The sequence below is a fragment of the Balaenoptera borealis genome (assembly GCF_965194805.1).
Source record: "Balaenoptera borealis genome assembly, chromosome: X".
Lineage (NCBI taxonomy): Eukaryota > Metazoa > Chordata > Mammalia > Artiodactyla > Balaenopteridae > Balaenoptera > Balaenoptera borealis.
The window spans coordinates 7716990-7729988 of record NC_138881.1 but is presented as its reverse complement, the minus strand read 5'-3'; the positions used below and the strand labels follow the sequence as shown (position 1 = coordinate 7729988).

Here is a 12999-nt window from a genome sequence, read left to right as displayed (position 1 = left end):
TTTTGGCTACCTGTTCCTAATTTTAAAAAGAAATGTGAAATATTTTATACTTCTCTCTTAAAGTAACAAACTAAAAGCTAAATTAAGTTGATCTCTTTTCTTTGATCCTCAATTGATTTTTCTTGAAGGGTGACAGCTGCTCCCGTGGGCAAAGTTCGCACGGCTGCCCTCAGTTAGGATCCCATGATGGTGTGTCCTCTGCATTAAACCAAGAAGCAAAAGCACAAAACCAGATCCCTACAACATATATGAACCTCAATAACATTAGGCTAGGTGAATGAAGCCTGACACAAAAGGCCATCTGTATACAGTTATAGAGATATGAAATATGGAATATAGAATTCCACCTATACGAAATGCCTGGAACAGGCAAATCCATAGAGACAGAAAGTAGATTGGTGGTTTGGCAATTGCCAGGGCTGGGGGTGGAGAAGGGAGCGGGGAGTGACTGCTGAATGACCACAGGGTTTCCTTCTGGGGTGATGGAAATGTTTTGGAACTGGACAGAGCGGTGGTTGCACAACACTGGTAATGTACCAAATGCCACTGAGTTGTTTACTTTAAAATGAGTTATTTTGTTATGTGACTTTTACCCCAATAAAAACAAGGTTTTTTAGAGAATGGTGGTAGATCTGTACATTCTGACGGTGGAAAGAGTGTCTAGACATATTGTTAACTGAAAATGGCAAGTCACAGAAAAAAAAAAAATTGATAGCAAGATCCCATTCATGTAAACTTCCAAAACAAATATCCGGGCTTCTGCACATATACTTCGGCAGAGGTGTAGAGAAGGGCCGAGCAGGCCACACAGCAAGCTATTATAATGCTGGTTACCCGGGGAAGGGGCAGGCAGGGATTTTCTTGTGTTCTGCATACTTCCACATTGTGTCATTCTAGTAAAGCAAGAACGAATGCTTCAATGGGTTCCCGTATAATAGATAAACACCCCAGGTCCCTGAGGGTCTGAACATTTTAAAGGGCATCCACCGTCAGGACCACGCACATCTGTGCATCAGAGCACAGCGCCAACAGAGACTGGAAAGTGGGGTCTGCAGGAGAGAAGCACAGCTGCTTGCAAAGAAACACTCAATCAGGCAGCTCTTTGGTCACCAGGATGTTGAACAATTAATTTTTATTAAGTTTCTCGCTCCTTTGGCTGCATCAATCAGTTGATTAATCACATGAAGTGCATTAAGCTTCATAAATGCGTACAACAGGCCTCAGAAGGGCCTACTGTCAGGACAGCATCACCCCCTCTTTACAATCTTTAATTTTCTCTTAGAGAAAGGCCAGTGTGTGCGACGGGCATTTCCGGACAGAAGGAGAAAGGAGAAAGGAGGGGAGGGTGCGAACACGGGTGGGTGCAGCCAGACCATCTCTGAACTGCTCTCTGAATGCCAGGCCCCCTCCTGGAGATTGGAGCCCAGCGAGCTGGCTGGCTGTGACCCTGGCCTTGTCCCTGACCTGCCAGGCAAGGTCTGCCATCGTGCTAGCAATGAGCCACAGGACAAGGGCACCTTCTCCTCCTTCAAAATTAGACAGATGACCGTCTTTGTCCAATTTGCAGAGAAAAATTAATAAATGCACCAAGTCTCACGATGTTAAGATTGCCATCTCCACTTCTGTTAAACATCAGCACCTCCTATATCTCACTTTTCCACTAGCCCTGGCACAAAACTGTGACTCTTGGCTACACACTGTAATCTCCAGGGGAGCTTAAAACTCGGGGCTACCTGGCCCATGTGGGGAGACGCCAGCATTCCTGAACTCCCCGGCCAGTTCCACTGTGCACAACCCCAGTGCGGAAGCCCGCTCCTAGCTCTCAAGGAGCCAAAACAAGCATCAGACAAACCAGGACACACAACAGCTGATCACAGCCAGCCTGAGACCTCGTATTTTTCACTGAGTACACGAGGTCGTGTTTATATCTTGACACTGTAAACCTATGAATGGTCATTTTTCTCTGAGTAAAACGGTTGGGAGTTGACCTCGTGGAATTAAAGACATAGCTACTTCCTAGATTCTGCAAGGACACCTGGACAGGGCGGGCGCTTCAGGGCGGCTTCCAAAACGCGGTGCAGCCCCGCCAGGGAACAGTATTTGGCAACGAAAGGGAATGGAGCACTGATCCACACTGCGACTCGGACAAATCTCGAAAACATGATGCTGAGTGAGATAAGCCAGACGCAGAAGGCCACAGGTTGCACGACTCCATGTACATGAAATGTCTAGAACAGACAAATCTATAGAGACAGAGAACAGATTCGTAGTTGCCAGGAGCTGAGGGAGATGGGAGTTACTGCTAAAGGGTACAGGGTTTCTTTTTGAGGCAATGAAAATGTTCTGGAATTAGACAGTGGTGATGGTTGCACAACCTTGTGAATGTACGAAAAACCACTAAATAGGGCACTTTAAAATGGCACATTTTATGGTATGTGAAGCATATCTCAATTTTTAAAAACCGGGGTAATTTTCAGGACAAACCCAGTTGACCCGTACACTAGAGGGCGGCCCCACACTGGAGACAGGCACCTTTGCACAGGACGGAGCTCACCTCCTGCGGTGGCTCTCTGGTGTCCTGCCCGAGCTCCAGGCGGCCTGGAAATGTCACACTCACCGGGGCAGTGCCCGATCTCCTGACGGCACTGAGGCTGGCACACAGGAGCCGCTCAGGAGACCTCTGCCTGGCTCGATGTCCCTCCCACTGAACTGCAGGGCTTGTCCCCCAGGGGCTGGCCCAGCCAGCTCCCTTCTTCTTTCCCTCTCCCGCCCTGAACCCCTGGAGCTTTAAGGAAATAAAAAGAGGGCCCTCCAGATGGAAAATGTTGAGGATTTCACAGCTCCACAAGCAACTTTTCAGGATGCCCTTGCCCTGTCTTTCTAGAGCCTCTGAGCAAAGGCAGAGGCCATCCTCTCCCCGGTGGCTCCTTCGTCCACAGAGGGATGGGGATGTCTCTTGGGGGCATCCCAGGCAACCTGATCCCCGTCTCTCTCTCTCTCTCTCTCTCTCTCTCTCTCTCTCTCTCTCTCTCACACACACACACACACACACACACACACACACACACACACACACACACACGTGCGCGCAGAAGGCCAGGCCAGCTCTCTCTGGGTTACTGCAGAACACTGAAGTGTTAACAGATTCATTTTCTTTTTTCGGCTGTGTTGGGTTTTCGTTGCTGTGCGCGGGCTTTCTCTAGTTGCGGCAAGCAGGGGTTACTCTTCACTGTGGTGCACGGGCTTCTCATTGTGGTGGCTTCTCTTGTTGTGGAGTATGGGCTCTAGGCATGCGGGCTTCAGTAGTTGCACCACGTGGGCTCAGTAGTTGTGGCTCGCAGGCCCTAGAGTGCAGGCTCAGTAGTTGTGGCGCACGGGCTTAGCTGCTCCACTGCATGTGGGATCTTCCCGGACCAGGGCTCGAACCCGTGTCCCCTGCATTGGCAGGCGGATTCTTAACCACTGTGCCACCAAGGAAGTCCCGAGATTCATTTTCTTCTGTTCCACTGCATATACACTTGTATACACTTGACATTCAGTAACTACCCATTGATTGAGAATATTCTACAAATTGAAGAATACATTCATACTACTTTCCCAAAGTTTCATGTACTGGTATTACCATTTGCATGGTTAGTAAATTCAGGGTTTTTCACATAAATATGTTTAACATCCGTTCTCCATGGAAACACAGACAGCAGGTCTCTGTGGTCTTACCCCCTGTTATGGAACATCTTAGTAACCACCAATCTGCTTGAAACAAATTCAGCTCCTAAATGTGCATCACTGCAACCAGGTGGATAGAAGGAGTTCAGCGGGTCTCCATCAGGCCATCAGGCCCCCAGAGGACACTTGGCAATGTCTGAAGACACTTTTGGTTGTCATGACTTGGAGGGGTGTGCTACTGGCAGGCACTAGGTAGAGACCAGGGATGCTGCGAAATATGCTACGCTACACAGGACAGCGCGACAATAAAGAATTACCCGCCCCCAAATATGAATAGTACCCGGGCAGAGAAACCCTGCTCTCAAGTAACACCTGCCCAGTTTGGATACCTCTTAGGACACAGCCTGTCAGCAATACAGTAAGTTGAATGACTCCACATGTTTCTCTATGTAACCGACTCACTGAACATACACCATCAACAACAACGGTGGCAAAAACAGTGAAGGCTTATGAGTGGGGTTAATAGGAGGCCTCAGCTTGGCCCCTGGTGAGTCCCAGCTACTCCTAAGGTGTCAGAAAGATTCCTTCAGCACCCTCCCCTCCCCGCTCCTGATTTCACCTGCCTTAATTCAAGCATCAGCTAAGTCCTGTGCACTACTTGTCTCCCTCGCAATTTCTCTGATATAATCCCTGACTTTTCTAGTCCTAGTGCCCCAGATATCTCTAACTCAGGCCCGTCAGCATCTGTGAAAACCTCCGACAATTTCCAACTGGCCTCTCCTCTCAGAATTCCACCCTGTCCGTCACTCATGCTTGGCTAGCTCAACAAATAAGACTTGGTGCCTAACGTGAGTGAAACTCCGAGCTCAATCCACAAGGTGCAGGACTCCTAGGAGTGTGTGAGGAGCCAGCAAGAGAACGGCTATAAAATGCCTGGCGCAGTCCCCCTGAGCGCCCGACAAACAGCGGCTAGAGTGGCTGTTATCAACTGCACCAAGCTGGCCACATGCTTCCACCGTCTCTGGGAGAACAACACATGGGGTGTATTGGTTTCCTACTGCTGCTGTAACAAACTGCCACAAACCAGGTGGCTTAAAACAACACACGTTTATTACCTCACAGTTCTGGAGGTCAGAAGTCAAAAATCAGTTTCATTCTGCCAAAATCAAGGTGTCAGCAGGGCCGTGTTCCATCTGCAAGCTCTGGAAAAATACACCTCCTTGGCTGTTCCAGCTTCTAGAAACTGCCTGCATTCCTCAGCTCACGGCCACATGACTCCAACATCTGCTTCTGCTGTCACATCTTGTTCTCTGACTCTGACCCTCCTGCTGCCCTCTTGTAAGGATTCTTCTGATGACACTGAGCCCACCCAGATAATCCAGGATGATCACCTCATTTCAAGATTCTTAACTTAATCCCACCTACAAATGCCATTTGTGTTGGAAGGTCATTTATTAACAGGTTTAGGAGACTAGAACATGGACATCTTTGGAGGGCCATTATTCTATCGGGGGCGGGGTGGGGGAGGTGTCTGTTAAATATCAAACAACAGTGAATATAAGATAAAAGTAACCAGTGGGTATAACACAGTACAAGGGGCACACGGTTACCCAGCCAAGGGAAGGTCAGGTTAGGTAGTGGATTTGGGCTCAACTCCGGAGTCAAGACAGACGCCTCCTCGTTGGCTCTGGGAAGCGAGGTTACTAAGTCAACCCCCTTGGCCTCAGCTCCATCACCTGTCCACCTACAACTCCTGCAGCCCTCGTGGGCTTTCAGTGAGAGCATCCACCAAGCGCCTAGAGTGCCTGGCACACGATAAGCACTCCACGTATGTCCTAAGACCCAAGGGATCCCAGCGGGGAGAACAGGAGGCAGGAACAGCACGGTGAGGCCTCAGGGAAGAGGACACGGGCCCGTGTGAGCCCCGTGGAGGCAGGGACCTGTCTGCTGGTGCTCAGCACTGGAGTCCTGAACCCGCAAGCGTGCCTGAGATGGAGAGGCTGTGCAACAGTTACTCAATGAATGAATGGGTGATCGAATGAACAGATGAACAGAGGCAGTATGCTTAAAACTGAGTAGGGACTGGGCAGTGGGGTGGCGTATGTGACAGAGCACTGCATCAGGGTCAGAAGACTCAGCTCAAGTCCCTGTCCTACTCACAGCCGGTGGGACGCACGCCTTGGCTACAGCCCTCACATACAAGATGAGGAGTTGGAAGGAAGCGGCCCTGGCTCTTCCAAGAACAAAGCTGGAGGATTCAAGCTACGCGTGGTCTTGCCCGAGCCTGACCTGCCTTACACGAAGGCTCGGGGTCAGTCAAACTGAACGGTTCGCTCTCTTATTCCAAACACACCCAGCACTTCCTCTTCCGCAGCACTTTCCTCACATTCCCCCTTCTCATCCCCAGCACTGAGAAAGCACGAGAAACGCTCAACCTAGGAGATGACTGACAAGGATAAAGAACCCCCAGGCTCTAGTGAGCCCTCCTCCTTTTCTCCGAAGCCATCACCACCTGATAATGGTGCCTGGTGACCATCACTGTCTCCATTTTATGTGTCTCCCACCTCCCAGACAAACCTGGTCTCCATCCACCATCCCAGCACACAGGAGGCCAAGAATCTATAACTATTACTTCATTTTACTGGATTTGAATGGGAATAACTGAACTCAGGAAAATTTAGCTCTGCTTTTATTCTATCAGATTAATTTTACTGAATTTACTGGAAAGGCAGCCAATTAGCAAAAGGACCCAGGCTCACCCGGTGACCTTTAATATGTCACTTGACCCAAGGGTTTATGCACTACAACCTACCAGAGGTGAAACACAGTTTCCACTTCCAAAAGCAGAGCGAAAGGGAAGAAAAGGAAACTTAGAGATTTCCAAACATCCGGGAGATATTTTTGGAAATGAATGACTTTTCCATTCGCTCCTCTTAAAAAAAAAAAAAAGGAAAGAAAGAAAAGAAAAGAAAGAAAGAAAGAAAGATATTAGACGGAGAACAAACCAAGAAGTGGTTGTTGATTATCTAAATGGAAGAAGATTCTTACAGAAGCCCACTCCTTATAGCCTGAAAAGCAAGACACTCCCCCATGTATACACAGAGACTACCTATAATGTTAAAGAATGAAAAATGGAAAAATCATTATTTGCTTATCAGAAAGTTTATATAATCCCAAAATAGACTCTGCGGGGTAAATATAGTAAACCTCCTATTAATTAACACTGAATAAAGGTTCCAAGAAGGTAGCAATGATGCCATCTGGCCCTGTTATGTGGGGCTCCAACCTGGCAAATTCCGGAACCATGGATTGCTTTCCCCTTAAAGCAACAGCCTGTTCAAAAGACTTTTAATATATCACAGAATTTCTCCACGTGGCGCAGGTCAAACCCCATCTCGTGAACAAATGGATCCCTAAAAGCTTTTGTCATGATATAATCTGGGCCTTCCACTGCCATCCTGATCATTTATACTCTGCTTTGATCTCAAATGTGACATGGTCCACCACTCAAACTGCTCGAGGTTGGCATTTCCAGTAATGTGCAATCCCAACTGAGCTATCGGAAACAGAACGCTAAGTTTCAACAGATCAGTCCACCTATAGGTTAATATCAATACAACCCTGCAAGAAGCAGACATATACATGTCAAAGGCACTGAATTTTTCCAAAAGAGGCAGAAAAGTTCTTCCCATATTATCCACCTAAATGGTAAATACCTTTTTATAAAGTGGCCATTGATCTCTGAGTTGATGTATGTGGAACACATATGTGTCACTAATGTAAACCACACACAACTCACCCACAGAAACTACCAGTCACAAAAATGGTGAATCAACTTTATTTTTAATCTTATTTATTTATTTATTTATTTGGCCGCGCCATGCAGCATGTGGGATTCTTAGTTCCCCGACCAGGGATCAAACCTGTGCCCCTTACATTGGGAGCGAGGAGTCTTAACCACTGGACCGCCAGGGAAGTCCCAACTTTATATTTTTTAACAAAGTTTTTGGGTATGATTCCCAGAAAACTAACTACGAAAATTATATGCACAGTACTGATCTGCAGAGATAGTGAATTTAAACCTAAGGTGGGTTCATACTCCAACTAAAGAAATTCTGTTTTGAAAATATTGAGATTTGTTTTTTACACATCTGTAGCCACATCTGTAAAGATGTCTCCTTACGTTTGCAACCTCTTCGTTGTAACTTGAAAAAGAAAGTACAGCTACAATAATTCACCAACACACCCTGAGCTGGCAAGACCCAATGTTGTTAAATACAACATTGAATGGAATTACTATAAAACTCTAGAAGAGTTTGTTTACAAACCTTGGCCCTCGGTGACCTTGCTTACGGCAGCATATTTTATGCTATTAGGTTTAATAAATTATATAGGAAATGATGTTTTCAGTCGGCAACAATTTTCGCCTAACTGACTACATTCATCTATTCCTCCATAATTTCATTTTCTTTAAAAACCTATTTCTTTGCCTCTCCTGACAGTTCTCCATTTGGAAGCTGTTTGGGGAAAGTCCTCATTTTCTGAATACCGTTTTCCAGTCGTGTGAATCAAATGCAACTCAAAAAGGGTTTTAACTGTCAGATGCACATGGAGAAAATGCTGCGTGCTCTGACACACGGTTTTTTCCATATCATAAAAATCAACTACAACTTTAAAGGATAACCGGCCCCCTATAAAAATCGGCAGGGTTCTGTCGTGAAAGAAGAAGAATGACTATTACAGCATTTACACCCTCCGCAGACTCCACTTAAATGTCGGTGGCTCGCTGAGCATTCCATACATATTTCGGGCAAGGTATTATGGGAGCTGAAGTGCAAGCTGTCCCCTGCTGAATTTTCACTCACTATGAAAACAATGTCTCATAAAAGCGTACACGCTTTTACTTTACAAAAAAATGTAAAATGTCCACTTTCGTTCACTCCACCGACAATTTTAGCATTAGAAACAGGGCTTTTTAAAAACCTGTAACGTAAGTGATGTATAAAATGTCATTCAATAACACAGACTTCTGGAAAGAGGAACATAGGAAATGTGTATGAAATACATGGAAAGGAAGATTCTACAAGCTGTCTTCTGTGGGGTCTGCTCACCTATGGCCTGGGTTGTACCATTAAAATGGAAATTCTTACATTTATACTTTTCATCATGAACCCACACTCCAATGTAACCACAACTGTTTTATATTACCCTCATAAAATGAGTCTTTGCCTTTTCTAAGCAAAACAGTATTTTTTAATTGGTTCATTTTCCAGTTGTTTGGAATTTTAACAGACATACAGCATAAAAGGGCACCACATTCCAAGCAGTTCTACCAACTCCAGAACCATCCAAGGCTTGATCAGACAGCTGTGGCTCTAGCCTTTGGTTAAAATTATCATATGATCTCACCTGATTTTCAAAATAACTAAGCATCTTTTTAAGCCAATAAACTGTGCTATAATCTCTCTAAGTTTCTGAGTCCAGAAGCTTGCCATGTTCAAAGAGAATGTTAGGGAACCATGATCCTTTTGCCTTCCTTTGTTTTTCCCTATCTGAACCCAGAGAAATCTTCAAACAATAATTTAGCAGCTTCCCTCCCCAAAGGTTTATTTTCAAACGCCAGTGCCATGCAGCGCTGCCTTTCCAGTGCAGGTAGGAGGAAGCAGGAGCCTGTCACCACGCTGGGCCTTTTCAAGTCTCAAAATCACTGGGAAGCTTGCAGTATTTCCTTTCTGGCACTCAGGCCCAGTGTGGAGAGAAGTTGCTCCAGATAGGACAAGATATCAGATAATCACTGTAATCCCTTGGTTTCAACAGAATTCCAACTCCACAAAAAAATGCCTCTCCCCAAAAGCAGCTGAACCAACTGAAACCAACAGACAATCGAACAAAAAGTTAACGAAGAAGTCATTACATGAACTTAATTAATCGTAATCTGGTGGTGCTTTTAGAAGCATCCGTTTTTCACTCCGTAGGATTTATTTACGTGAATAATAAGACAATTTAACGCTCTGCTCGGATCTTGCACAAAAAGGAAACCTAAAATTCAACTCTTGTTTTCCCTTTATTCCAAAAAGCATATGGGTCTAATCATAGCCCATTCTGACCGCAGTACACAGGCTTTTTCAATCAGAATTTTAACTCAACTTTTAAGGCGCTAAAGAGCAGCCATCACAAGTTTGATGGTTACTCCAAAGAATCGGGAATCCCTGAAGTGTCCCATCTGGCACAGCCTTCGAATGGAAACTAGGCTCAGCCCGCCAGACAAGGAACCCACACCACGAGGCTGGGGCGCACGTTTGTGCTCCAAGATGACAGCTCATCTGGCCACCGCGAGGTCGGGGGCGCCTGTAGGGCCACGGCCAGGGGGCGGTGGGCCGCGGAGGCCCGACAGGGATGGGCGAGACCGCGGAGGAAAAAGGAAGAGAGGGCCATCCGTCAGCCCCTGGAGAGGAAATTCCAGGCGCCCAGCTCCCAGGCGTCGGTCAGCGGGTGACGTGAGGGAACCAAGGAAGAGTGTCCGCCCCGCGGTGGAGGCCGGGGATTCCGCACTCCTGGGGCTCGAGGCCGGGAGCGGGGGCGCCTCGATCCTCGGCCAGGAGTCCGGGGATGGGGGCGCCCGGATCCTCGCCGGGCGCGGAGGGCTCACGATCTTCGCCCACACCCGGAGGCCTCCCGGGTCCTCGATCCTCTCCCTGGGCCCAAGGTATGGGGCGCCCTAATCCTGGCCGGGGCCCGCGCCCCCCTTACCGGTCGCGAGGGTCGATCCACGACGTCTGGCGCGTGTTGTGGTCGATGTAGAAGACGCGGCCGTCGTAGTCGCGCGCCTCCTCCCAGCCGGCGGGCAGCGGCAGCTCGGCGCTCTCCCGGGCGCGCGGGGGTGGCGGCGCGGAGGGCGCGGGGGGCGCGGGGGCCGCGGCGGGGGGCGCGGGCGGCGGCGGCGGCTCCCGCGGGGGCTGCGCGGGCTGAGGCGGCTCCCGCGGGGCCTCGCGCGGCTGTCCCCGCCGCCGCCGCCGGCCGCCGCTCAGCCATGGCATGACGGCGCGGGCCCCGCCGCCGCCCGGCCGCCCCACGCGCGCCGCCTCCTCCGCCAGCACTAAGGCCCGGCGTCCGGGGCGCGGGGGCGGCCGCGGGGAGCCGCCCGCCGCGCCCGGTGCATCCTCCGCCCGGTGCCCGCGCACCGGCGCCCGCCTGCCGCCCGCCGCCCGCCCGGCCCTGCGCGCTGCCGCCCGCGCCGCCTGGGTCACTCGAGTCGCCGCCGCTCGTGGAGTCACGGCCCCAGAGCTGCCGCAGCCGCTACCGGCGGCCCCTCAGTTCCCGCGGCGCGCCCGGCCATCTTCGTTCCTCGGCGCCGCCCGGTAGGGGCGGGGGCTACGCAGGCCCCGCCCCGCCTGTGGCCCCGCCCCTCCCCATCCCCTCGGCGGCTCCTCCCCCGCTTGCTGCAAGCCCTTCAATCTCCCTTGGCTGCTCCGCCTCCAATCTCTCCTGGGGGCTCCTCGGCTCTTGGCTCCTCTGCCCCCCAGCCCCCACCCCCGCCCGCTGCTTCTACTCCTCCTCCCCAGCCGGCTGCTCCTACCCCCCCAGCCCCGCTCAGTGTTCTTCCGTCTTCCCCTCCTGCTCCGCGCGCTCCTCCCTCTTCTCTCCAGCTCCACCACCTCCTTGGGCCTCGCCGGGAAACCGCACGGGAGCCAGGATGGGCGCCGCCGCGTCCGTCCGCCCCCGGGCCACCGCGGAGAGGAAGGAGGGCCGGGAGGACGGCGCCCCACCCGGGCTGCAGGCGCGGCCTGCCGGGGGCTGACTCTTGGGGCCCAAACAATTCCCGGGGGAGAGGGCGGTCACCTCACTGCACCCATTCTCAGGCCTTGAATGTCTGGGGTCCTCCTCTCTGCCCACTTGGTGGGGGAGGGGAGCTGCGCCCTGGGTCTCCCGAATACTCAGGATGGTCCCGCGAGGGTGGGTAAGCCCCCGGAAGAGAGGCCGAGGGAGCTCCGTAGCTGGAGGAGGAACCCGAGGCCGGTCCTCTTGGGTGGGACCTGGAGGACACACCTGGAAGTGGGGAGCTGGGCAGGTGGGCACTTCTCATCCCTGCCAGGAGAGCCCCAGCAGGGCTGGTCCGAAGTCCCCACTCTGGGCCAGGGCCCCTGACCTGCCCTGAGCTCTTGCATCTTCCAGTCTGGAGGATCCAGTAGTGTGAGTGGAGACCCAAGTAGGCCACTGCTTGGGCGGAAGCCAGGTCAGCTCCTAAAACATGAAACCTCTATGGTAATTGGTAGTTATGTTCTACTCACATCTCATAGCTGGAGAAACTGAAGTCCAAAGATGGGGCTCTCTCTTGCTCCAAATCCCCCAGCTACTACTTAGTGCTCCAGATCCCTGGCCACAAGACTTAATGCCAGGAAATGCAGGAAAGTATCAGGGAGGTTTTAAAACACTGTTACAGTGATACAAAAAGATCTAATAAAAACCCTAACAGCAATCCATATCTAGCTACATAGGGGAAGAGACTAGAGGAAAACCTCCCCAAATGCTCACAGCAGTTTGCATTCCTTCAGTGGGATGATTTTTTTTTAATTATCATATTTACTGTCTAAATTGTTTGTAAAAGGGTTATATTACTTTTATAAGGGGAAAAGTTGTTTTAAAAAAGAATGTGGGGCTTCCCTGGTGGTGCAGTGGTTGAGAATCTGCCTGCCAATGCAGGGGACACGGGTTCGAGCCCTGGTCTGGGAAGATCCCACATGCCGCGGAGCAACTAAGCCCGTGCGCCACAACTACTGAGCCCCCGCTCTCTGCAACTAGAGAAAGCCCGCCTGCAGCAATAAAGACCCAACGCAGCCAAAAATAAATAAAAATAAAATAAATAAATTAAAAAAAAAAAAAAAAAAAGAATGTGAAGGCATGGAGACTGTAATTGGGACATATCCGAGGGAGGTCTTTCCTCCTCTTCTCCCACCACAACACAGAAACTTCCTTGCTCCCCAAGAATCTGCCCCCACCCGAACATCATATGCCGGAAATTCCACCACTGGAGTCCTTTTCGTTACACATGCACAGTTATTAAATGTCCAAGGGAAAGGGATGGAGCGTATCAAAAAAGCAAATACTTTGTGATCTTGCATGTTCCAGAGAATGCCCAAATGCTGAGTGTCCCTACCCTGACGTCTTCCCTTCTGATCGGCATGCTTTATTACCAAGGAGGCTGCCACTGCCTTGTCCCTCTCCCCCTGCCCACGCTGCAGTCACCTTACCACCCGACATGGCTGGGCTGAAGCTGCAGTCCCGCCCTCCCTGCCAGGCATCGTGTCAGTTCAGAATTTCACAGATCTGGGCGCT

The 12999-nt window shown here is 50.2% G+C and overlaps 1 protein-coding gene across 4 annotated transcripts in view; it reads right to left on the bottom strand.

The window, feature by feature from the left end:
* WWC3 (WWC family member 3) overlaps positions 1–10991 on the bottom strand; it is a 130361-nt gene extending 119370 nt beyond the window's left edge. For 2 of the 4 annotated variants that reach the window (XM_082375492.1, XM_082375494.1), the window contains exon 1: positions 10417–10988. In XM_082375492.1, coding sequence (XP_082231618.1) covers positions 10417–10703 — 287 coding nt within the window. In that variant the 5' untranslated portion in view covers positions 10704–10988. Of the gene's footprint in view, positions 1–10416 lie in introns of all 4 variants that reach the window. The other 2 variants (XM_082375496.1, XM_082375493.1) reach the window with 2 other exon arrangements.
* Between the last annotated feature and the right edge of the window lie 2008 nt (positions 10992–12999).